A 26,012-nucleotide genomic window follows, 5' to 3' on the forward strand; every position below is an offset into this window, starting at 1 on the left:
GATTAGGTTGTACACTTCATGTTCAATTTCTCCAAGAATCCAACAACTCAATAAATCTGTATATTTCCAAGATCAACATCGAGAATATCATGCAAAGTGAAGAAAATTTTGAGAACCGGAAGAAAACCCCATTAAATTACTCGTCATACACTGGAAGCGGTGTGTCTACATCAATGATAGTTTGTCTTTTGCGCAGGTTGTACATCTCATATTGATTGGGCTACGATATTGAAGAATGCGAAGTCCAAAATTGTAGGCCCATTTGTTGCTAGAAGATAAGGCAAGCAAAAAAACAAAGTTCAAATCCTCCGCACCAACACGGCAACACCACCCGTTTATCAATCTGCTTTCTTTCCAAACCTCAATTAACCTTAAAAGAAGCAGACGAAGATGAACACTTTGAGGCTTCAACTCCACTTCATGCACTCAAATCTCCACAATCTGACCATAAATTCCCCAAGAATCATCCACAAAAAAGCCAAGTTCAACCCCATTACGTCTTTACCATCAACTGTAAATCAAAGAACTGGAAGAAAATCAAACCATGATGACAGAACCCTCGTTAATCTTGCTTCTCTCAAGTCCAAAATTCACCCAAGAAATGAACTTTCTGCAGTGACCTCAAAAGGGCGTTCAAGAATCGTGTTCTTTGGAGCAATGTCTTTAGGGCTTGCAGTTTTGTTAATGGGTTTTGACGATCATCAAAAGGCATTTGCTTTGGGTCCAGAAGGACCATTGATGGAAGAATTTTGGGACAACATGAGGAGATATGGACTGTTTGTTTTGACAGTAAGTACTGGTGCTATTTACACTCTTTTGCAGCCTATAGTGGAGCTGCTGAAGAATCCCATCTCTGCTATTCTTATACTGGCAATAATTGGTGGAGGCTTTTTCATTGTTTCTCAGGTGGTGTCAGCTATGGTTGGTTTGAGCGATTTTTCATATGATTATAATTATTAGTTGTGAAATTGCAGAGTACACTTAAATGTTTTTTTATTTAATAATATTTTCCAAAGGAGACAATTTCTATTTTCGAGTTTTTAGCAATCAGGATGGATCTAGGTGGTAATCTACATCTCTATCTTTAGATATTAGCAATGCAGACGTATTCAAGAATTAAAAGAGGACTTGAGCATACAAATAACTAATAAAGTTAAGGAATAAGGAGGAAAGCTCCTCCGGTGCAAGTAAAGAAATTACAGTAGGAAGATTATGTATTGAACTTTGAAGAGTACTAGAACACTATGCCTTTAAACACTGCTCTGCTTCCCCGGGATTACCTTCTGGCTATCATCTCTTGCCATTTTCCACCAAAACTATCTCCTGTTTTTGCATAGAAATGGTTGGGTTCTTTGAATATCTAGTCCTTTGCCACGAAACAATATCATTTCATTTGATCAAACCTAAGGGTCGTGATATGGTGAAGTAAACATGTCTCTATCTTTTCTGTTCCAAATAAACCAACGGACAAGGATAGGAAACATATCATCTGATGTAGTTCTTATGAACGAAGGAGGAAGAAAGTGTCAATTGTTAAAACCTATACATAGGGTGTGTTTTGTTGAGTGGATTAGATAAGGATAGATTAATAGTCAAATATTTATCGTTAAAATTTTAAGATGTTTTAATAATCATTTTGACCCGATTTAAGATCCAATTTTATTAATCAAATAGTTATCTATAAAATTAGATCTTAAACCAGGTCAAAATGATTATTAAAACAACTTAAAATTTTAACGATAAATATTTGACTATTAATCCATCCTTATTTAATTCACTCAATCAAACACATCCACAACAGATAAGGATAGGAAACGCATCACTGACACGCTTCAACTCTTATCGGCTGTTGGATAGAATATGCTCACCGTACCAACTATTTCGGGATCATGATCGCTTGGGAACCTTAACATACATTTTTCTTGCGAATGAAATGACTTTATAGAAACTTGCCACAAACATATAACAACTACTATTTCGGGATAATGATCGCTTGGAACCTTAACATACATTTTATTTACATTTTTTATTTCTCTAATATACAAATAAATCAGATTTTAAAATTATTGGATTAAGCCGGCATTAGTGTGAGGAATACTGTGATGAGTAACTTTTTAAAAGTTCCGGTGCGTCGTATTGTTGATGTTGTGTCGCTTGATCAGGTTGACTAGGTGACCGTAAAAAAATGTCATCAGATTTTATCGGGTAATAATGTCTTTACTAGGATATGATCGACAATAGGAAAATGAAGGGTTGTGTGGGTTGACAATTTAGTGGCCCGCCAAAATAGCGAGTTGCAAAAGCACTAACAGATTGATTCACATCTCTCCGCGTTAGCATAACAGTCCGACTCATTAACACCGTAGTATGTGCATTCTGCGCTAACACAAATATAAAGAAATTAACAACTATAATTTTTAATCTAATAGTAAGCGCTTGATCCTACAATAATTATTCAATTAATAAACGATCACAATTAACTTGATAAATCATATTGCAAATTTTAAAAATATTAAAATAAATTCTATGTTTATCTTAAAATAAACGTCTATTTTAATCATACGTTTGCATCTAATTTCTCAATTACAACACAATATTTTTCAATACATCGACATATCATGAAATGAGTAGGAAAACATGTATTTATCCTAGTCGTTAATTTTCTAAAAAATCACTTGCGATTTTTCTATTAAAGCTGATCTATTAAAGCTGATCTGTTGATATCGATCATTCAGGAATGCTAACAAAAGCTGATCTGTTGAATCCTGAATAGGTTATATATTTAGAAGGAGAAATGCCTCAGCCTTTTCTCTTCTGCCATAGATTTGTGCTTTGGACATCACTAAGAAAGAAAATACATTTCAGATTTTGAAAATTTGATAATTCTTTTAGTTCATAAAGCTTTTGGCTTGTACGCTAGCAATATCCCGTAGGAAATTTATGCCTCCACAATCCATTCTAGGATGATTTAAAATTGATAACTAATACTGGTTTCAACAGCTCATATACCTTATATTGCATTCAATAACAATACAAAACTTCCCTCTGGTAGCAGATTCAGAATAAATTTAGGGAAATGAGTTTGAGAAACACTTTATACCATTGTGATGCCTTGTGTCAAAAGATACCGTTATGATGCCTGTCTAAAGATCCCCGCTGATTTAATGGCAGTATGGCACCAGCTTAAAAGAATTTCATCTAAGCAGCAGCTACCTCGTGGGAACGCCTGGACTCCAACCATAATGTTGCAGCGATCTTTGTCGTCAAAAACCAGCCAGCCTTGTCGGGCGCCTCATGAAATGGAGCATTAAGTTCCTTCAAGTGCGACTCAAAAACACCAGCTAGGCCTTTTTCGGAAAATTTATGTTTCCCATGCCCTGTGTTAATACCGAGCAAAGATGGTAATTCCTCGCCATTTTCGAGAGCTTTGGACAAGTCATTCATCCATATATGGAGTGCCGTCAAAGCTGCCCCTGGAGAAAGGCTTTTCAGATGCAAAGACCATTGTGTTGGAGTTCTAGACATTATATCAGTGTATATTTCAAGTGTAAGCCCAAGGTCTAACAACTCGCAAGCCCTCTCCAACTGGTTTAGATTGACACAAAGATCAATCAAGCAATTGCAATAAGCTTTTTTGACATCACTGCCAATTGAATTAAAGAGCTCACCAGCATCTTTCTTGAAGATTTCTCCTTTAATATCCTCTCCATTAACGAGGGGTTTGACAACATCACTGAGCTTGGGATTAGCCTTCTCAATGCAACCGGTCAGCTTACTGAGTTCTTCTTTCGGGGCTTGATTTATGACATTAAGAAGACACCCACAAAACCTCTCATCAGGAGTTATTTTTGACTCTAACAGCCGATCAAATGTGCGCACAACATCATCTATAAGGCCAGCTTTTCCATAACACTGGATAAGTGAAGTTAAGACAAAGATATTAGGCTCAAATCCACCTTCCAACATTTCAGTCAACGTAGCCTCAGCCTCTTTAACTTGCCCACTGCAAGAATATATGGTGATCATGGAGGCAAATGTCCAACTGTCTGGAGTGCATGTCCCTGAACTTTTCATATCCTTGAAAATCTCCAAAGCTTCATCAGTCAATCCTACATCAGCACAAGTTGACAAAAGAATATTATATAAAATAACAGTCAACTCCAATTGCTTTTCCTTCATCTCTCTATACACTGCAAGTGCATCTTCACCGTATCGAGCTTTGCCATATGCCCGAATTAGTGCAGCATAAGTACCCCAAGTAGGCTCAATCCCTTTACTCAGCATCTCCCGACAGATACTTTTTGCCTGCCACGGCCTCTTGGCTCTCCCCATTGCATCCAACAAAGTGTTATAAACAGTTGCATTAGGTCTAACCCCCAAAGCCTTCATCTCCTCGTACAAATTCAAGCACCCATCAAAATTCCCTGAAGACCCATAGATCCGAATCAAAGTAGAGAAAGTTATGGCATCAAGACGCCATTTCTCACTCCTTGCCCGATCATACAAACTTAGAGCGACATCCACGTTCCCTGCTCTCCCATAAGCATCTATCATCACCGAGTAAGTGACATAATCAGGCTCACACCCAAAAGATGGCATCTTTTCAAACCACTCAACAGCCTCATCAGGTAAATTACAATGTCTAGCACAACTGATTATGGTGGAAAAAGTAACATTGTCTGGCTTGATCCCCCTCTCCAGCATCTGACCAAACAATTTTTCAGCTCCATTCAAATCCCTACACTTCCTAAATATTTTCAACGCCACGTTATACAAAACAACCCGCCCACTAATTTTATATCTTTCTTGAAAATAATTAAGAACCAGAGATGCAATTTCGGTATTCGACATATTATTTAACACAATCACGGCATCCTGTTCGACAATCTTGTCTCCTAGAGTACCTAAAACACTCAATATATCCCCTTCAACTGATCCACAAGAATCCAAGGACTCCGCAACTTTCACTAACGAAGCGTACCTGAAATCAGAAGATTTCTTCCTCAATTTCGAAGCTCTGGGGCTCTTCGGGTTGACCCAGACGTTAGGATTCGATGAAGATATGGCCTTTTCATCTGGGCTGTGAGCATCTCTTGAGTTAATGGCGACTGTCTGTTCTTGCAAAGAAACATGGGTGACGCTAAAGAAAGGCTTCGGGGAGTGAAATTTGAGAGTTTTTGGTGGTGGTCTGAGTTGAAGCAGACTTGGAGTGGAGATAAAGGGGAAGAAGAGATGGATTTCGTGGTACACTGAAGCAGATGTCGGAGCACTGAGAATGTACGCCATTGTTGCTCTGCTCCTCTTTTTCACAGTGTTGGCGGTTGTGTGTGTGTGAGTGCCGAGGTTTTGGATTTTGTTAGCTTATCAAGTCGTGTTTGAGAGACCAAAATAGCCCTTCACAAATATCTATATTTCCTCCAGGCTCTTTTGGAGCTCGAATCTTTGCGTGTGTTGTGTTGTAATTAAAATAAAATATATTTTTTGAAATATATGTTTTAAAATATTAAACGATTGATGAGTAATATATTAACTATTTTAGGATCGTAGTTAATTCGATTAAGTTAACATTATTTATGAAAATTATAATTAGTATAATTTAGAAATGTGAAGACACGAGATTCCATGTACATAAAGTCATGTACAAGCTTTTTACTTGCAATTTTCGAAAATTTGAAGAGAGAATTAAATGAATGATTGATCAAGCTGCAATAAGCTCATTTAGCCAACTTTCAAAATTCATTCAGCCATAATTTCGAAATTTAAACACCTTGACACATATTTCTTGAAATTTGAAAGGTTAATTTAAATACATCATTAGACCAATTGTTGGGTTCACTCGACTCTACCTCTGCGGACACTGCCCGCAAGTGTCGATCCAACGGCTCGGATTTTTCCGAGTCATTTTTTTTTACATAGAAGTGGGCCCAAATCACTCATGTGGAGTGATCTGGGCCGTTCATTGACTGTGCAGGCACTGTCTGCACGAGCAGGTTGAAACAATTCCAATTGTTGCAACATTTCATATCAATTTTGTAATAGCTCATTCATGACTGATAATGACATTAAAATGAGCTGTGACAACCTTAAAATCATGCCTATTAAGCTGGTCTTAGTCCCCGATAAATACCCCAATAATTGAGAAGAAAAATCACACCAACATATCACTCAAACATTGGTATTTTTGAGCGAGAAGAGCAGCAGATTTCGTGCCCCTTTTCTGATCAATTTCGAAGCACTTCAGTGGCTGAAGTTCTGTCCAAGAACCGGGCAAAGAGCCGTTGTCAAAGGCCAAGTAGATACTGCAGCTTTTGAGCATCGAATTCTACACAAGTCCGATAGTTCAAAATCCTTAGTGCTCGACCATTCCAGCAACTTCCAGCCACGTTTAATTCCACAGAAGAGTAAGTGGGCATTCATGTATGTTTTAAAATAACGATGTTTCTGTTCTCAAAAACTCAATCGTAGACTACTCGTTTTGTGTCATCTGATTTCGTATATGTTTCATTCTACGTGATTACTTTTTTATGCTATAAAATCTTGAAAATGCACTGTTATGATTTGAATTAAAAGTGGTTAGGAAATTTCTGAAGCATGATAAGATAAGACTATGTTGCGGTGAGTTATAATAACCGATATATGGTTCGCTCTTTAGAAGAGTAACAATTATGGACTGATCAATATACCATGGATAAAGAAATTAATGACAATGTTTTGTATGAGTTTATGCTTCAGTTATGATATATTTTGATGTCTTCTTTCGAATTCTGTTTGTCTCATGTCTTTAGCATGTTGGGACATGTTCTGCGACATGTCACCTTTGAATTCATATTATATGTATATTTCGATAATCTTGTGTACTATTGGTCTTTACATGCTGAGTGTTTCTCCAAACATTCACCCCCTTTCTTCATTCCCCAAATAAGGAAGAAGATCAATTGGAAGATGATGAATAACACATATGTTGGGGTTTGTGATTTTAGTTTTACGTTATCGTTTTTGTATTTATGTCATGTACTGCAAAAACAATCCTAATTTATGTAATATATTGGCTTTTGCTTGTTCTATGTACTTTATGATTTGTTGTTTCGCGATTTTAAATTGTTAAACTAATGTCGAAGACGTGTCTTAGTTTTGGACGTGACAAGGAAAGAAAAGGCCAAACAATTGTTAAATAACTTTAGCCCAAAAATCAGCCACGCTTTCAAATCCATAATCCATTTGGAAAATCTATAGATAGAGTAGTCATCTCCATAATCAAGGTAGATCATCATTTTATGCTCTAAAAACTCTTTAGTTTGTTGAGTATATATTTTGAGGTGATTGTTGATTTGAGCGACAAAAGATTTTTCTCGATATCTTTTAACATCTCTAAAGTGATTTGTACCGCATAGGACAATTACATAGTTTAATTGTAGAACCACCGAAAGATTGACCGTCCACTTGTCACGTCCTGAGTCTGGGCTCACACATGCGTTACTGCACAATGAGCCCTTATAGCAACTACTTCGTATTCGTTACGTTTTACGAAAATGATTAACCCAAGTTGTTATAGAAATCCATTATAAGCCATTATAAACTCATTTTAAATATTTAATTTTTAAGATGTTGGACAAATGTATTACACCACTTGATTGATTACTTGGATCCACTAATTTCGGATAACATATTTGGTTACGACATCAATGATCGAATGATTTTTTAGATCAATAAAAATTAAATTTAAAATAATTATTTTACGTTGAAATGCGATACTGTGATTTATCGGAAAAATAATAATTAATATTTCAATCTAATTTGTTTACTCAATGTGAAGATGGAAGAATATATAAATTGGGGTCGTATATTAATTTACGTTAGCCTCTTGGGCCCAATTATATATAGTACGTAACCAAATGAAATCCACCAACATGAATGGTAAATTGTCGGATTTCCAACAGAAATTCATGGGCTGGACTCTTTAAGCCCAAAATTTGAAACCCGATTCCTATAAATTCAACTTAATGAAATATATGTTTCTCCTATAAACTATCTATTCTAGGCTCTCCATGTAACACATTTGATTGCATTTTTTTAGCATTGTTATAATTGAGTTTCGAACTCGAAATTATTTGATGAATTTTTTTTAATCACCGGTATTCAGAGATTATTTCCAAGGGATGTCTTCTTAAATTTCACAGCGAACAATTGATACTTACATTACAAAAATATTCTAGCACACTACATGCTAGCTCTATATCAGTTGTTCCTCGTTTCGTCATTGGATTGAAAGATTTGAAACTAAAAGTTTAAAAATTTTCAAACCTAAGATTTAAATTTATTGTCGATGACTTATATTTAATCTGACATCAATGTTTCAAATTTGTAACAAGTTCTAGTGCCAGAGATCCAATTTGTAACAAACTTCTCCACCAATTTAGAAACAATATTTTTAAAAAAAACTATCACGTGTTTGAATATTTTTAATCTCATAAATAAAGATTTAACTTGTTATAATTCCATAACGATGAGCATTGGCAAGGATATGAATCTGATTGAAATATTATTTTAATATTGAAACTTGGACATAACTCAACCATAAAAGCTAGTTCGATAGTGGAGAATTATCCACTCCATATATACAATTCTCAAACACTTTATATAACCAATGCAAGACATCTAACAATATATAATCACCATTACTAAGAACCTATGAATTAAACATTCTCGATCTTCGGAATCGAACATCAATTGCAACGATTCGATAAACGGCTCATTGTGTTGTGATAGCTCGCCAACCGAAACTACATCCTTGAATTTGTTATCTTGGAATATCTTGGGTTCTCACCAGAAACGTACGTAATCTAAGTTAAAATCAAAGATGATGCGTACAATTATTGTTGCATCGATCGTTTTCAAACATCCAATTATAACGTGTGCCCCCCACAGTTCCACTTTAGAAATGCACATACATAAACATAGCTCAGAAAAAATGTGGGGATGGAGCAAGTAGCCGCCACTCACTGCGCTGTCTTTGTTCCATGCGTTTGTCGCTGCCATCCTGACATATTCGATCACGACTTTCATGCAAGTCTTACGCTTAGTGGTGAAGGCAGCCAGGTGGGTCTATTTGCTGCCTGCCAACTACATATTTTTGTTGTAAAACTTACTTACTTTATTTGTATGACGAACATGTTCAGTTTATTCACAAACTGATAGAGTATAGACTGAATACATGCATCGAATGGATAGAACCAAAACTCGCGAAATTCGAGTCGATTTAATCAAAATTGTAGGAAGCTGCATTCAACTTCCAAAAGGTAAAACTACAATTAGCTCGGCCAGCGTTCACCATCGATAGATAAGTTGATGACTGAATCGAATGGATAGGATCACTCTTTAAATCCCCTTTTTCATTATATTTTCTACTGATTCGGGTCAACTTGAGCACTGTTGCCTGAACTCGGCAAAACTCGAAGTGGTTTGGATTTCTGTCAACAAAAGCTAGCTAGTGGTATTTTGATATGAAATTAAAGTAGTTGTATTTCATATGTAGTGAAGTAGCGTTGACAATTCTCAAGTGTAGGATAAACATTAAACAGCAGCTTTATTCTGATTGGTACCCACCAACTGAAAAGTTGGGTTCACAATGTTTAGCACAATTGGTGGGGGGGTCTATTCTGTTGTCGACTAGTCAGATTCCGGACAGATTCTTATCAGATTTTGATCAACTGGTGCAGCTCTGGCTCCTCTTCTTTCACACCAATATGTTATTGAAGTGTTTCTTTCTTGCTGAATTTTAGTATTTGGAATTTGGATTATCAACTCGTCATGTAAATTTTTCTATGTTGTAGATGAAACATCATAGATTAACAACCGTTTTTCAGTGAACAGGAGACATGAACAGCTGTTTAATCAGGAACAATATCCATGCATTGTAATACACATGTTTGCTCATTTAACAGACATTGCAATTTATTGCGGTCAATAAATTCTTTATCTACTTGGTGAACCTTGAGCACCTGGACCACCCAGGAGATCATATCAGGTCATATCCATCCCATCATGTCAAAATCTTTACAGAAAAAGTAGACTTCTCTGCTCAGATAGATTGTCGACCCAAACTCACACATCATCAGTAAATTTATTGAAAATCATAGTCTCAATTTCAAAAGGTCGTATAATCAAGAGCCTAGACTAAGATTCGTTTGATAGCCAATGTACGAACGGTCAGCCCATTTTTTCTTCTAAAAAGGGCATTAAGAACAAACTATGCTGTTTAAATGAAACACACTTGCGGCACGTACTTGTCGTCAGAACTAACGGTCCCGTCTATGTTGTAATAGGCGAACGCTATGGTCCCCCGGTGACGGTGTCAAGGGTCCGTCAGTACCCTGATTGAAACCCGATATACGTGTCGGGTCCTACGTGGGTTGGTACGTGCGACTGCGGTCCAAAAGTGTGTCAGGTCCGGACCACTTGTGGCGCACACACGCCCAAAAGTAGAAGGCCAAAAAGCACAAACTTTTTGCATTTTGGTTATCCCCTATTACTTAGTCCAACGTATTCCACTTTTCTTCCCATGTAATCATGACTTAATTGGCTAATTGCTGCAAAGGAAAATGATAACCAGAAGTTATATTATTGTCAAAATAAATATTCAATATACATAGGGATTATATACTTTAATCAAGCTCCAAAATTACACAAAGTATTAAAATATATATCATTTTTATTGTCTATAAATCTCTCAGTCGGATCTGGTATTTAAAAACTTGCCAAGTGTTGGTTTCTTTATTCACAAAATTTGAATCCCAACACTTGTTTAATAGAAATCGATAGGTAAATAACTTTCGAATTTCACTTCGAGTCACCGATAATCTTGGTGTTGTTAATTTGAGATGAAGTTGAATTCACTTGTGCAATTCTTTTCTTTGCTATAATTCTCTATATATTGATATATATTATATGAACTGATGCCATGAATTTTTTTTTTGGAAAGTGAAAGAAAAGTGTTTTACCTTGCAAAACACAATATTTTTCTGATTTTTTTTTGACATGATTTAGCATAAGAATTTTATTTTTCTAGAATATTGAATTTTTTATATTTTAAATTTGATCTTTAATATTAAAAGAATTTGTTTTCTAATGATGTACTATTTTCTTATCTTGTAGAAATTTAAATAATCATATCTAGATCAACACAAGTCTATATATATTAAAGAATAATTGATGCTCCAAAAGATAAGCAAGATGAGCGAGATAAAAGATAACAAAGATAAAGCTCGGGAGAATTTTCTGAAGAATTCAAAAAGACAAATCTTTGTTGTTTCACTGTATTGTCGTGATGTTTTGGAGACGTTACACGTACAAAATGTTGATTGAAGAATTGTTTTGATGCGTCTTTGAATTTCGGTCACGCATATTTGCATTTTCGTGTTTTGTTTATTTTTGCTTCTTTACTTGTTAAGAAAAATAATTTTTTGTTTCTTCACTAGTATTGGTTTTATAAACTCGATTTCTTTTTACTGATTATCTTATCCTGAAATAGCACACTAATATGTTTACTTGTGCGTGATCTATGTGTTATTTTTAATTAAAGTTATTTATTTGTGTGTTATATTATGTCACTGCATGTTAACACAAGGTATTACATCATTCGAAACAATACTTATATATGATACACACAATCTTTACCGTTATGCTCATAAAAGTTCTTTCAGAAAGATATATATATATATATATATATAATATATATATATATACAATTACCATTAAAATTGTACAACTTATAGATTTGAAATCACCTTGAATTTTACCATCCAAGCAATACTTCATCGATTCAATCACAAAATATAATAATAGAGTATAACATAATATTAGTCCGAATTAATCCTTCCCTCTTGAGTTCTATTGGTGATTAGTACGGATTAAACTAAGGCAAAAACTCGTGTGAGACGGTCTCACGGGTCGTATTTGTGAGACAGATCTCTTATTTTGATATCCATGAAAAAGTATTACTTTTTATGCTAAGAGTATTACTTTTTATTGTGAATATCCGTAGGGTTAACCCGTCTCACAGATTAAGATCCAAAAGACGATCTCACATGAGACTCACTCTTAAAATAAAGGTAGGTTTGGGGGACCAAACAAAATAGGTTATGTTTGGTTTGTTATTGAAAACAAAATCAATTATTATTATTTTATTTTTCATCGTATTTTTCATAATTATTTCACACTAATTTTATATATTTCGAAATTGACTACTCTCTACCGAGCTATCTATCTCATAATTAAAATGTTGATTAAAAAAATTATATTTATTAACTTACTCAATAAAACTTAACACTTTGTTTTTTATATCCTAATAAAAAGATATAACATAACCTTATTTTAAATTAAATAAAGGCCAATTAATAAAGTGGAGATTAAAGAAATGAAAATAAAGTGGAGATTTAAGAAGAAATATAATGATATCTTCGAAATTGAAATATAAAAAAAATCTGGGGCGTCCCAACTTTTTTTTACAGGTTAAAAGCTGTCAAACAACCTATTTTGACAGCTTATAAACTGTTTGCAATTTATTTTATCAAACAAATTACGAGAGCTTATAAACTTTAAACCACCTTATAAGTTATTTTTTTAGAACTTATAAGTTCGACCAAACATCCTCTTAGTAATTTGATTATAAATAATATGCTAATTCTATTAAGTTGAATCAATTTTCATTTTTGTTTTCAAAATTATATATTTTGTATTTTAAAGAATATTTTAATTATATTCATTTTGAAAGATTGTAGTTGATTTTATCTGTTTTGATAGAAAGTAAAAAATAATAATTGATAAAATATTTATTATTATTATTATTTTTTATTTAGGGAAATAAACTACAAAACAAAAAAGTGACCAAACAAGCCGCTAGCGTTTAATCAAAGAATGGCACCTTGCTAGCTAATAGTTATTCTTCTTCTTCTTCCATACTATATATATATAGGTAAGTCACCCACACGAAGCAACAACAAATGTATTATCGTAGAGCAATAAATCATTACTTGCAAGTTTAAGCTCTCACAAACAGTAGAGTAATGGTATCCAACTCCGCCACCACCAAATCCGCCGCCAACGGCGAGGAGGCGGCCGAAGATAGATGCTCCGTGGAGGAGGTGGCGCTGGTGGTGCCGGAAACCGACGACCCGACGCTCCCCGTTATGACATTCCGTGCATGGGTCCTTGGGATAGCCTTGTGCACGATCTTGATTTTCTTCAACACATTCTTCATATACAGGACGCAACCCTTGACTATCTCCGCTATTCTCATGCAAATATTGGCGCTGCCCCTCGGCAAGTTCATGGCGGCGATGCTGCCGAAGAGGACTTTCACGGTGTTCGGGAGGTGGAGCTTCAGTCTTAACCCGGGACCATTTAACATAAAGGAGCACGTGATTATAACGGTAATGGCCAATTGCGGGGTGTCGTATGGCGGCGGCGATGCGTACTCGATTGGTGCCATAACTGTGATGAAGACTTACTATAAGCAGAACTTGAATTTTCTATGCGCTCTTTTAATTGTCTTGACAACTCAGGTACGTACGCAAGTGTGTTGAAATATTTTGCTCGAGAGGTTCTTTAAATGTTTTTCTTTACTACTTATGGCTCCGATCTTGTTCTTGGCGTCTCTTTCTTCTCATTATGTAAAATTTCGGGTAAAAAATCGAATACCTGCTATAAGAAAATGGGTCTAAATCTCTGTCATTTTGAATAATTGATAAAGCTTTGGACTTTTTTCTCATTGTGACTTGAATCCAAGATCTGAAGTCCTAGTAAAGCTTTGCAGTTTACCCTCTAATTCGTTGATCGCAGATAGTGGGATATGGATGGGCTGGAATGTTGAGGAAATACTTGGTGGATCCAGTTGAGATGTGGTGGCCATCTAATCTTGCTCAAGTTTCTCTCTTTAGGTTTGCTTTTGTCTTTAGATTTTTTTGGCTAAGTGTTTCATTGTGATGCATGATTTAATGCTGTTATTTGGTTCGATCCCCAATGCATTCCCAAAAATGATTCAAACTTTATATGCAACTTTTCTTGATAAAATAATAAAATTTTTGTGGATCATGCATATGAAATTTTTGTTTTTAGAAAAACTAGATACAAAATTTTAATTAGAGGCCTGATCAAGACCTCATCAAACTGTAAGACGACGCTGAGTATCATCTTTGTTGAACCAAGTTCAGTGGACGAATGGACGATATTCCCTTTGAAAAGTATGATTAATGAATGGAAAATCAGTTCCAAATTCTCCAACTGTTACATTCCAAAAATAATGCTTATAGTGAAGATTACTCGTCAACTAGTTCACTTTTTACGTAGCAATCCACAAAGAATCAAATACTAGTTGTGCTGAAAAATTGTGTTGTCACGTAACCTTTTGCAGGGCACTTCACGAAAAGGAACCCAAGTCAACAGACATGACAAGAATGAAATTTTTCCTCATATTCATGGCTGCCAGTTTTACCTATTACTTATTCCCCGGATACCTGTTCCAAATTTTAACCTTTTTCTCTTGGGTATGTTGGGTGTGGCCTCATAGTATCACAGCCCAGCAAATCGGTTCGGGATACCATGGTCTTGGTGTCGGTGCCTTCACTCTTGACTGGGCTGGCATTTCTGCTTACCATGGCAGCCCTTTGGTGACACCCTTTTATTCGATTCTGAATGTTATGGTCGGATTCGTCATGTTTATATACATCATCGTCCCTGTATGCTACTGGAAGTTCAATACTTTTGATGCTCGGAAATTCCCCATCTTTTCAAACCAGCTGTTTACTTCTAGTGGACAGAAATATGATACTACCAAGATTTTAACCCCACAGTATGAGCTTAATGTTGCTGCTTATGATAACTATAGCAAACTCTACCTTAGCCCGCTTTTCGCCCTCTCCATTGGATCAGGGTTCGCAAGGTTTACAGCAACTCTCACTCATGTGGCCTTGTTCCATGGCAGGTTAGCTACTTCGGAAATTTACTCTTATCAAGTTCAGAAACGAAAGGAACTAACTTAAAAACGTTGAAGCAGATTTATGTTTAAATATGGTAGTGAAAAAATATATTCTTTATCTTTTTAAGAAAGATGGTAAGCAAAAAAGTGAAAATCATATTTTCTGGTTTTTTTATTTTTGTTTTTCTCAAGTGCTTTCGGAAAATCCCAAAGCACTTGATATCATTTGAAACTCATTCAAAAGCCATTCTTGATGTATATTGTGTAGTGATATATGGAGGCAGAGTAAATCTGCTGTAAAGAACATTAAACTAGATATACATTCGAGATTGATGAAAAGATACAAGCAAGTTCCTCAATGGTGGTACCTGGTTTTATTAGTCGGAAGCATGGCGTTGTCCCTGATGATGTCCTTTGTGTGGAAAGATGACGTGCAGATTCCATGGTGGGGGTTGATACTTGCATTCTGTTTAGCTTGGGTCGTAACTCTTCCGATTGGAGTCATTCAAGCCACCACCAACCAGGTAATAAACGACTCGTTTTTCCCTATAAATCGTAACCTTGTTTTTGGAGGAAGTCGAATTCATACTTTTAGTGAAAAACCATGCAGCAACCTGGGTATGACATAATCGCGCAGTTCATAATTGGCTTCATACTCCCAGGAAAACCAATAGCGAACCTTCTTTTCAAGATTTACGGGAGAATCAGCACAATACACGCTCTGTCTTTCCTAGCCGATCTCAAACTCGGGCACTACATGAAAATCCCACCTCGATGCATGTATACAGCTCAGGTTTACACACCAGAACTCATTTCATTTCTCGAATGTGAAATAATTTATTTCTTTCATAACAAAGTTTCCTCTTTTTCCAGCTGGTGGGAACACTAGTTTCTGGTGTAGTGAACCTTGGAGTCGCGTGGTGGATGATGGAAAGCATCGAGAACATCTGTGACGTTGAGGCTTTACATCCTGAGAGCCCCTGGACGTGTCCCAAATTTCGAGTCACATTTGATGCATCCGTCATCTGGGGTCTCATAGGACCGGAAAGACTATTCGGAGCAGGAGGAATGTACCGAAACTTGGTCTGGTTGTTCCTCATAGGAGCTCTGTTGCCACTTCCTATTTGGATACTGAGTAGAATTTTCCCCGAAAAGAAATGGATTCCCTTGATCAACATACCTGTTATATCTTACGGGTTCGCTGGAATGCCACCAGCAACTCCCACAAATATAGCTAGCTGGATTCTGACCGGAACCATATTCAACTACTTTGTGTTCAAGTACAGGAAAGAATGGTGGCAGAAGTATAATTACGTGTTATCTGCTGCATTGGATGCCGGAACAGCTTTCATGGGTGTTCTGTTGTTCTTTGCCCTGCAGAATGAGGGAAAGATTGTGAAATGGTGGGGATCGAGTCCAGACCATTGCCCTTTGGCTACATGTCCCACTGCACCGGGGATCGTAGTTAAAGGGTGCCCAGTTTTTAGATAAAAAAAAAGGCTTCAGATTATAAGTTTTTTACGAAGATGCAACTAAAGTTCTGTGTCTGCGGCCGGCACACATTTGACGTGAAAGATGAAGGAGATACTAAAACTTCTTGTACAAAAGCTCGACTCGGTTTTGAATAATTGTGGTTCAGCATATCTCAAATCTAAAAACCTTTTTTTTTTTCAGCAGCTACTTACAATATTCTAGAACTATGATGAGTTACTGATAAGATAAGAAAAGCAAATGCATTTGTGAACAAATATACGTAGCGTTCTATTTGAGATTCATGTGGATACATGCACATCAGTAAGAATAGTACATTATTCGATGATGATTTCTATTACAAGTTCCTGTAATATGGATCTTGAGTACTAGGATGAAACTGCGTTGAGTTGCTGTCTCGGACAATGTATTGTTCATTTTGACACTGATTGGTTTGGTTGATTAGATAGGTAGACATGGTTCAATCAACAATCAACACATACACCAAACACTACATGAATTATGACAAGCAATTGCACTATGAAAACCTTTTGTATCCATCATAATAAAAAGGTGATTGATTGGTTATCATTGTAATATTTTGCTTATTTGGAGAGAAGTTAGGGGAGATTGAAAGATAACGTTCGATTGTTTAGGTGAATTTATATTTGATGAATTTCAAATTTAATTTATATTGATATAATGATAATTTTATTAAACCTAAATTTATACTTATTTTCGAGCTAATAAAATAAAATATATATTTTGTTTACTCACATTTTTATTTTAATCTAAACATATAGATATCACTGAACATATCATATTGAGAATATTTGTCATTGATATTCATCTATATTTCGCTTGAAGTCCGTTATATGATAGTATGTTATGTTTTGAATATTTTTGGATACCTTGACTTGGTCTGGCTTAGGTGACATCGAGAGTAGAGTCATATTATCAAACACGGTCCACTGGAGCCTGTGTTAAAAAACGGCTTGTGATTGGTTTACCCGGGCCGTCGCAAGTTCTTGTTATCCATTTCTATAAGTAGCAGGCCCCTTATATTTTACCCTCCCCTCCGAAATTGTTCGCCTCATTTGTATTCACCTTGAGACAATATAACAAACAGGTGATGACTCCTTGCTTATCGAATTCCTTACTGCATTTTTTTTCCCTCGCAACGTACTCTGTTTGATTCGTTGTTTTACCAGTTGAATTCAATATCCGTAGCTTTATTTATCGGGATGATCGTGTGTGCATTCTCGAAATTCACGCACACACATTTTCTTCTTCTTTATGTGTGTCTTGGTGTAGTATACTTGCTTAAATTAGTACAAGGCTGCGACCTTGTTAGTTCCTCCAATTTTGAGTGTGGAACGAACATATTTGAGGTGTTTTACAGCTTCATATCGCATGAAAGGGCGGATTTTATGTTAAGAATTACCATAAGTATGCATTGGGCTTATACTGCGGATATGTTTTTCTGTGCCAGAATTTTCTGGCAGCCTTGCACCAGTAGTAGTGCTTTAGTTGAACTCCTCGATTGATCTTCATGGAGGCATACTGATGAACATAGGTGACCGACAATTTCTCGGTTGGGAACAAATCTAGCAAGCGGACTAGGTCAAGTTATAATAAATGGAAGATGAGTCCAAGTATCGATCCCAGAGAGACTAATATTTAATTACTAGAATTTTTATCACTTAACTTAAGCTAGACGAAATAAATAAAAGATGATATGTGGATTATTAATCTAAGCTTTAAATAAAATAATTGCAATTAAAAACGACGGATTCATATATCAAGGAGGGATTCAAATTCAAATAAATAACTAAGACACACAACGGTACCAAACTCTACTATGTTGACACATGTTAAAATCCAATTAATTATTTAATTTTTGACAATCACGGTGAAATCCCCAATTTTATTTATTAAACGATTCCTCGAGTTAATAAACCTATTTAAGTCTAACAGTCCAATTATTTCTAATTGAATTTAATTAGATTTAAATGCATTAAATCTTCGTGGAATTTCAGTTTTCACCTAAAACCGCACACTGAAACCGAATACTATTTCTAGTCAGTTTAACCATGTGTTGATGATGTCTTTGTTGCTATATTTAATCAATCATCTTCCGAGTCGTGATTAATCAACATACATGTAAATAGTTGATCAGGCTATTAACAAGAAATATTAAACTAACATCAATCAATAATTAAAATCAAGAAAAATAATATAATGAAAATAAAACAAATATCAAATAAAGTATTGTTTGGTCCTATTGTGGTCTTAGCCTAAAGAAAATTATTCCATGAATTCAAAAGAAAAGTGAGAACACATATTTAAGTTCATAGAAGAAAACAAAATAAAGAATGAGTGGAAGGAATTCTCAGTGATTTGTAGTGTGTGTGAGGGATTCCTCGCTGGTTTTGCCTTCCTTCTTCCTCCCTTCTTTTCCTTCTTCCGCGTTGTTCTGCTATTCCTTTGTTCTGCACTTCCGTTCCCTCTCCTTCCTTCTCTGTCTCTCTCTTCTGCACGCTTCTCTCCTCTCTCTTCCTTCTCCCTGGTGTTCTTCTTCCGTGTGGTATTCTGTTCTCTTTCTTTCTCTCTCCTCTGCCTCCTTTTCTGTACGCTTCTCTCCTCTGCCTCTCTCTTCCGCGTTGATATTTTCTCTTTTGTGCGCCTCCTTTTCTGTACGCTTCTCTCCTCTGCCTCTCTCTTCCGCGCTGATATTTTCTCTTTTGTGCGCCTCCTTGGTGTTCTTCTTCCGTGTGGTATTCTGTTCTCTTTCTTTCTCTCTCCTCTGCCTCCTTTTCTTTTATCCTTGCTCAATGGGCCTCCTTCTTTCTTTCCTTCTAAGCCCATGTCAAGCTTAACCCTTGTAAATAAGATTGTAGATTTTATTTTCAAATATGAGACTCAATCTTTATCAAAACTTCAATAATATCAAGATAATAAAATATAAGAATATTTTATTTCTTTTCCTTTGGTATTTTCTTTCTTTGGAGTCTTGTAAATTTATTTTATTTCCAAATTTAATCATTGTTCCTCTTTTATTTAAATCTACAATTATTAATTCAATTAAGCATATAATTAGGGATAAAAAGCCTAGATAAGCACAAATAAAATCCCTAAAAATCTCTATAAGATTTGGGCTTATCAATCCCCCCACACTTAGCCTTTGTTCGTCCTCGAACAAATCAGAGAATAAAAATATTATGAAGGAATACTCAATGATTTACCACAACAAATGACACAATCAACACTTTTCAACCTACCAAATTCCGTCACACTCAATCAAAAGATCACACGTCGAAAATCATAAAATTCACTTTCGTTGCAACTTTAAAACTCAAGCATTCACTAGAAAAGATCAAGATAATGAGACGTGTGTAGTGTGGAAGTCAAAACTCATATTCCTCAAAGGTGTTTTAGTTCAAGGAATGCTCATATTTTCTGGATTTTTTTTTCAAAGAAACTCTCCATAAGCTTATATTTCATATCTTTCTCCACTAAATGTTGGAGGAATATGACCCGGTCAATAGGTCTTTTCAAGCTTATAATGTTAGGCCACGGCTCACGGCTACAATAAAGGTAGGGAGATTCAAAATGAGAGAAAATAAACAATTATTCCTTCAGCGCATTCCTTCATCTCTTATTTTCCTCCTCATTGAATTTCATCATTCCTCCATCTTTTTTTCATCTTCCTTCTACTTTTGTTCATATTCCCCCATATTTTTTTCTCTTCCTTCATATTTGTTCAATCATCAACGACATTCTGTTTTAGGTTTTTCAATCATCACATCATACAACATTCTTCCATCTTTTCTTTTTTCATTACATATATTTTTTTCATCAATCCCCTTCACTTTATTCATGATTTTTTTCAAACTCCTCCAACTTTTTCTTATCAAATATCAACACATGGGAGTTATTAAAAATTTTTAAAGAGCTAAAGGGGTTTATTTCTCTCAAAATTAAGGTAGAGGAATAGTGTATATGCTAAATTGGGTAGTTGATGTGGGATTTTGAAAGAATACGAATGGGGGCTAATTGTATGTCTTTGACACACTCCATTCGATTTATTAGGCTCAAAAGGGGATACTAGGGGTATGAATGATGCATTTGGTAGGCTCGAAAGGCTCAAACGGTCCAAAAATCGCCTAAATCATCCCTAAGTCATTCTCCTCCGTATTTTCGCCTCGAAAGATAATCAGACAAGTTCTAGATTGTTTCTTTTCTTTCTCTTTTTTTTTTCGATTTTTTCTTTTCTTTTTTTTTTTCATGAGCTCTCCTTTTACCAATTCACGATTAATTCATATAAGTATGACCTAAAGTGCATAGATTATGTCTCAAAATATGATACAAAACTAGTTTGTGCTCAAATCCTTCGGCTACAACTACAGCTCATCTCAATCAATTATAGGTGTGATTCAATCTCTCGAGTGATCAAAAATCTAGAAAATCAATTAGTGTGTCATGTAATCACAAGTGCGGTTTCTCAAAGAATAACCAAAGAAAAAAAAAAATTTCATGCTCGAGGATTAAACATTTAAGCACATGCTAAGTGTTGTGAAACCAAATACAAATTCCCCCCCACACTTATATTTACACTGTCCTCAGTGTAATGCTATTCAAAAAGAATATAAAAGTTGGATGTAGAATAGTGAGAGAGCACTTCCCTGACAGTGTTGCTTTCAATTCCATGGAGTGCTACATGGGGATGGTAGAATTCCTCAGTGCTGGAAATCTTTTATTTCAACAGTTTAGCTTTTCCAAAGTCTAAGGCATCTTACTTCATTCCAATATTCCCTACACACACCAAAATCACAGAGAATTAAACTAACAGACTGAAAAAGTAAAAAAAAATTAATAATAAAATAAAATAAAACGAAATAAAATAAAATAATTCACTGGGTTGCCTCCCAGCAAGCGCTAAATTGATTGTCTATAGCTAGATAATGGAGAAGCAGCCTTCAAATAGCGGCTTCCGCCCATAGTAAGTATCATACGATATTACATATGGGTCTTGATTATGTGTGCCCTCAAGCTTGGCATGATATTGACATTGTAAGCTCGTCGCTCCAACAACACTTGGCAAAAATTGATTATTAGGGGAAGAACAATCCAATCCATGATAAAGCTCGTAAAGGATGTAATATTCTTGAGTTTGCGTTGATGGAAATAAAGAATCTGCTGGTGGAATATATGTTAAGACCATATATGAGTTCAAATCCTTCGACTTGTGTTCTTCTAAATCCTCCAACTTCACTTCTGCCTCATCTTTGCGTATGGATTCCTCGAAGAATTCTTCTTCCTTCAGCTCAAATACTTGTGGAAGATCAGATTCAGATGAAATTTCTACATGATTTGAATCACTCTCCAAACCTTTATTGTTTGAGTTGTCATCATTCACCCATACCTGATTGGTCATTAATTGATCGACAAAAATCGCTTCGTCCTCTTGGTTGATTTCGGACACTGGTTGCATTAGAAGCTCAATCTGTTCATCGATGAAACACAAAGAGTTGACCATCTTCTTCCACTGGGCTATGATTTCATCTAAATGTGCACTACGCTCTTCTTGTTGCTCAAATGGTTGGTTTACAAAATCGGGGCAAAATTGTGGAGGATATTGGTGACTCCAACCCTGCAGTGAAGGATCACAATGCCAGTGGTAGTCGAAATCTGCCATATCATTCAACAAGTGCATCGCACTGCTGTATTCTCTATCAAATAAGTGACTACCAGTTGCCAATGCTCCATAATTTACCCAACTTCTTGTTGCCTCCTCCAAACCAAAATAGAAAATTTGAATAAGAGTGTAGTTTGACGAATCGTGAAACCGAAAGTTGTTTGCAAGATCATTGAATCTCCCCCAAGCAGCATAGAATGGTTCCGAGTACTGTTGTGCAAAATTCGTGAACACTCCTCGATGATCCATCTTGAAGTACCTCGCAATAAAATAAAAATAAATCAAATAAAATAGAAAAAAAATTCAAAAAATGTCTAGTATCAAATAAGTAATTTATTCGAATATTAAATAAATTAGTCCCCGGCAACGGCGCCAAAAACTTGACCGACAATTTCGGTTGGGAACAAATCTAGCAAGCGGACTAGGTCAAGTTATAATAAATGGAAGATGAGTCCAAGTATCGATCCCACAGAGACTAATATTTAATTACTAGAATTTTTATCACTTAACTTAAGCTAGACGAAATAAATAAAAAGATGATATGTGGATTATTAATCTAAGCTTTAAATAAAATAATTGCAATTAAAAACGACGGATTCATATATCAAGGAGGGATTCAAATTCAAATAAATAACTAAGACACACAACGGTACCAAACTCTACTATGTTGACACATGTTAAAATCCAATTAATTATTTAATTTTTGACAATCACGGTGAAATCCCCAATTTTATTTATTAAACGATTCCTCGAGTTAATAAACCTATTTAAGTCTAACAGTCCAATTATTTCTAATTGAATTTAATTAGATTTAAATGCATTAAATCTTCGTGGAATTTCAGTTTTCACCTAAAACCGCACACTGAAACCGAATACTATTTCTAGTCAGTTTAACCATGTGTTGATGATGTCTTTGTTGCTATATTTAATCAATCATCTTCCGAGTCGTGATTAATCAACATACATGTAAATAGTTGATCAGGCTATTAACAAGAAATATTAAACTAACATCAATCAATAATTAAAATCAAGAAAAATAATATAATGAAAATAAAACAAATATCAAATAAAGTATTGTTTGGTCCTATTGTGGTCTTAGCCTAAAGAAAATTATTCCATGAATTCAAAAGAAAAGTGAGAACACATATTTAAGTTCATAGAAGAAAACAAAATAAAGAATGAGTGGAAGGAATTCTCAGTGATTTGTAGTGTGTGTGAGGGATTCCTCGCTGGTTTTGCCTTCCTTCTTCCTCCCTTCTTTTCCTTCTTCCGCGTTGTTCTGCTATTCCTTTGTTCTGCACTTCCGTTCCCTCTCCTTCCTTCTTTGTCTCTCTCTTCTGCACGCTTCTCTCCTCTCTCTTCCTTCTCCCTGGTGTTCTTCTTCCGTGTGGTATTCTGTTCTCTTTCTTTCTCTCTCCTCTGCCTCCTTTTCTGTACGCTTCTCTCCTCTGCCTCTCTCTTCCGCGCTGATATTTTCTCTTTTGTGCGCCTCCTTTTCTGTACGCTTCTCTCCTCTGCCTCCTTTTCTTTTATCCTTGCTCAATGGGCCTCCTTCTTTCTTTCCTTCTAAGCCCATGTCAAGCTTAACCCTTGTAAATAAGATTGTAGATTTTATTTTCAAATATGAGACTCAATCTTTATCAAAACTTCAATAATATCAAGATAATAAAATATAAGAATATTTTATTTATTTTCCTTTGGTATTTTCTTTCTTTGGAGTCTTGTAAATTTATTTTATTTCCAAATTTAATCATTGTTCCTCTTTTATTTAAATCTACAATTATTAATTCAATTAAGCATATAATTAGGGATAAAAAGCCTAGATAAGCACAAATAAAATCCCTAAAAATCTCTATAAGATTTGGGCTTATCAATAGGAATGATTTTATGCTTCATGAATTCGATGCTCTGGATTTCTTGTCAAGTGAAAGGCTGGGACATAGTTTTCCTTGTATTGAAATATGTGTGTGTGGAACGGATATTTTCTTGCATAAATGTTTCTTTTTTTAACATAAAAAAGGTTCATTGGAAGAAATTTAAAAAGTTTGGATCGATCCTGGATTATAACCATTTCTTACCATTTTGTGCCATATTAGCCATTTTCCTCGGAGCTTTCTTTCTTCTTTTTTTTTTTCCTTTTTTTGCTTAAGCCATCCACAAACCTTATTTGCCGTTGTTTAGCATAATTTTTTTAGCTTCACTGATCTTTTTACAGGTAAAAAATTCAAAATTTGCGTGGTTTGATCCATCCTTGTTTATTCTAGGAGATCATTAGGAAGAAGAAAGCCATGTGCTCATTAATGCTATACTAGCATTATTATATGAGCTTTACTGTATTTTTTTCTCCTTTTGTGCTTAGGCTATTCATGAATTTAATGTACTGTTCTTTCAAACAGATTTGAGTATCTAGTTTTTCACCAATTTTTTTGACAGCATGCTAAATTTGCGTAATGCTATCTTGAGTCATGTGAAAATTGGGGTCTATTCAAATCGGCGTTCGAATGGAGAATATCTGTATGGCATGTGTAGGCATGTGCAACTGCTCCGTAACCACAGCACTGACCAAGATCAGCTGATCAATCGTGTTATTGGGTTGGTAAAGAAATTTGACAAAATTGATGAAGCTAAGGTAATAAGCAACACATTATTTCTTGTGCTGCTATTATTTTCCTCTAAGGATTAATAATCCAACTAGAAGTACCCTTTATGACATGCTGAACCTAAATTTTGTGAGTGCATGTTTCGAATGATAGGAAAATGAGTAACATACTCTTCATATCACACTTCGCAGGTCACAGAAACGGCAGATTTTCAAAAGGATTTGAGCCTCGACAGTCTGGATAGAGTTGAACTTGTTATGGCTATTGAGGAAGAATTCTCTGTTGAAATACCTGATGCAGAAGCTGATAAGCTTAATTGCTGTGCTGATGTTGCGAAATATATTACTTCTTGTCCCAGTGAGAAAGTTTCGGAGACTTCTTAATTGTACTTACTGGGCAAGTGATATCCAAGCTACGTGTGTTTCTTTGTGTGCTATATTGTCATTGTTGCCGATTCAATGGTTTTTTTCCTTTTTATTGTGTGTGTTTTATTCACAAAATTGAAATGAATTTAATCTTACTTGTAGTTATAGTATATTTGCACACTGGATTTTTGTGTTTGTTGAGAAGTTCCACTAGTGTATCTTATATTCAACCAAACCAACCACACTGTACATCAGTTCTCTCTCTCTCTCTCTCTCTCTCTCTCTCTCTCTCTCTCTCTCTCTCTCTCTCCTCTCCATCTCTCTCCTCTCTCTCCTCTCTCTCCTCTCTCCTCCTCTCTCTCGTCTCTCATCTCTCTCTCTCTCTCTCTCTCTCTCTCCCCATTTCAGGTACACAGCTTGTCATCCTACTTAAAACAACCCTTTGAAGCTTGTAATTCTCTACAACTAAAGTGTCGTCTGCACGAGCCGTGGAATATCTCAATAGGCTCCAACTTTGTATCTTGCTTTCGTTATTCGTCCCCTTCGATGTTTTGAACATCAGTGTATGTTATGTGTCGTATAAGTACGGATACCTTCACCTACGGATATAAGTTTTATTCCTTTGTGTTTCCCTGTAAAAGCTTGTCTGCAGGAAGAACTCTTTGGGAGATGAACGGCTTTAACAAAACATACTTTTTCCAAATTCGGAATTGCATGGAGAATAGATGGAAGATTGATTTGGAATTCTCCATATTTATCTGTGCTACCTTTGGCCATTGTTTTCTTTGTTTTCCTCCCGCTTGTACCACAGAAAACAGCCACTGAAGCACCTGCAACAAATATTAACTCAAGGTTTGTTGTTGTTATATTCCTTTGTGTAATCTCATACTTGAGTTACATAATCTTGG

At 35.5% G+C, this 26,012-nt stretch overlaps 4 protein-coding genes across 4 annotated transcripts; 3 read left to right on the top strand and 1 right to left on the bottom strand.

Annotated features, from left to right (window-relative positions):
• Positions 1-244: 244 nt before the first annotated feature.
• LOC140836827 (uncharacterized) lies at positions 245-1,023 on the top strand. The gene has a single exon (XM_073202652.1). It carries the CDS (start codon positions 391-393, stop codon positions 958-960), a length of 570 nt encoding a protein of 189 aa, XP_073058753.1. The 5' UTR covers positions 245-390; the 3' UTR covers positions 961-1,023.
• Positions 1,024-2,843: 1,820 nt separating this feature from the next.
• LOC140836828 (pentatricopeptide repeat-containing protein At4g16390, chloroplastic) lies at positions 2,844-5,364 on the bottom strand. The gene has a single exon (XM_073202653.1). The coding sequence runs from the start codon at positions 5,284-5,286 to the stop codon at positions 3,199-3,201; it is 2,088 nt and encodes a 695-aa protein (XP_073058754.1). The 5' UTR covers positions 5,287-5,364; the 3' UTR covers positions 2,844-3,198.
• A 7,606-nt stretch (positions 5,365-12,970) lies between these two features.
• Positions 12,971-16,629, top strand: LOC140836829 (oligopeptide transporter 3). The gene is made up of 6 exons (XM_073202655.1): positions 12,971-13,559; positions 13,837-13,934; positions 14,408-14,977; positions 15,240-15,495; positions 15,582-15,764; positions 15,845-16,629. Exons 1-6 carry the CDS (start codon positions 13,062-13,064, stop codon positions 16,460-16,462), a joined length of 2,223 nt encoding a protein of 740 aa, XP_073058756.1. The 5' UTR covers positions 12,971-13,061; the 3' UTR covers positions 16,463-16,629.
• An 803-nt stretch (positions 16,630-17,432) lies between these two features.
• Positions 17,433-25,339, top strand: LOC140836041 (acyl carrier protein 3, mitochondrial). The gene is made up of 3 exons (XM_073201455.1): positions 17,433-17,570; positions 24,573-24,768; positions 24,931-25,339. Exons 2-3 carry the CDS (start codon positions 24,574-24,576, stop codon positions 25,120-25,122), a joined length of 387 nt encoding a protein of 128 aa, XP_073057556.1. The 5' UTR covers positions 17,433-17,570; position 24,573; the 3' UTR covers positions 25,123-25,339.
• Positions 25,340-26,012: the final 673 nt, after the last annotated feature.

This window comes from Primulina eburnea, chromosome 7 (assembly GCF_022965805.1).
Source record: "Primulina eburnea isolate SZY01 chromosome 7, ASM2296580v1, whole genome shotgun sequence".
NCBI classification, from domain to species: Eukaryota; Viridiplantae; Streptophyta; class Magnoliopsida; order Lamiales; family Gesneriaceae; genus Primulina; species Primulina eburnea.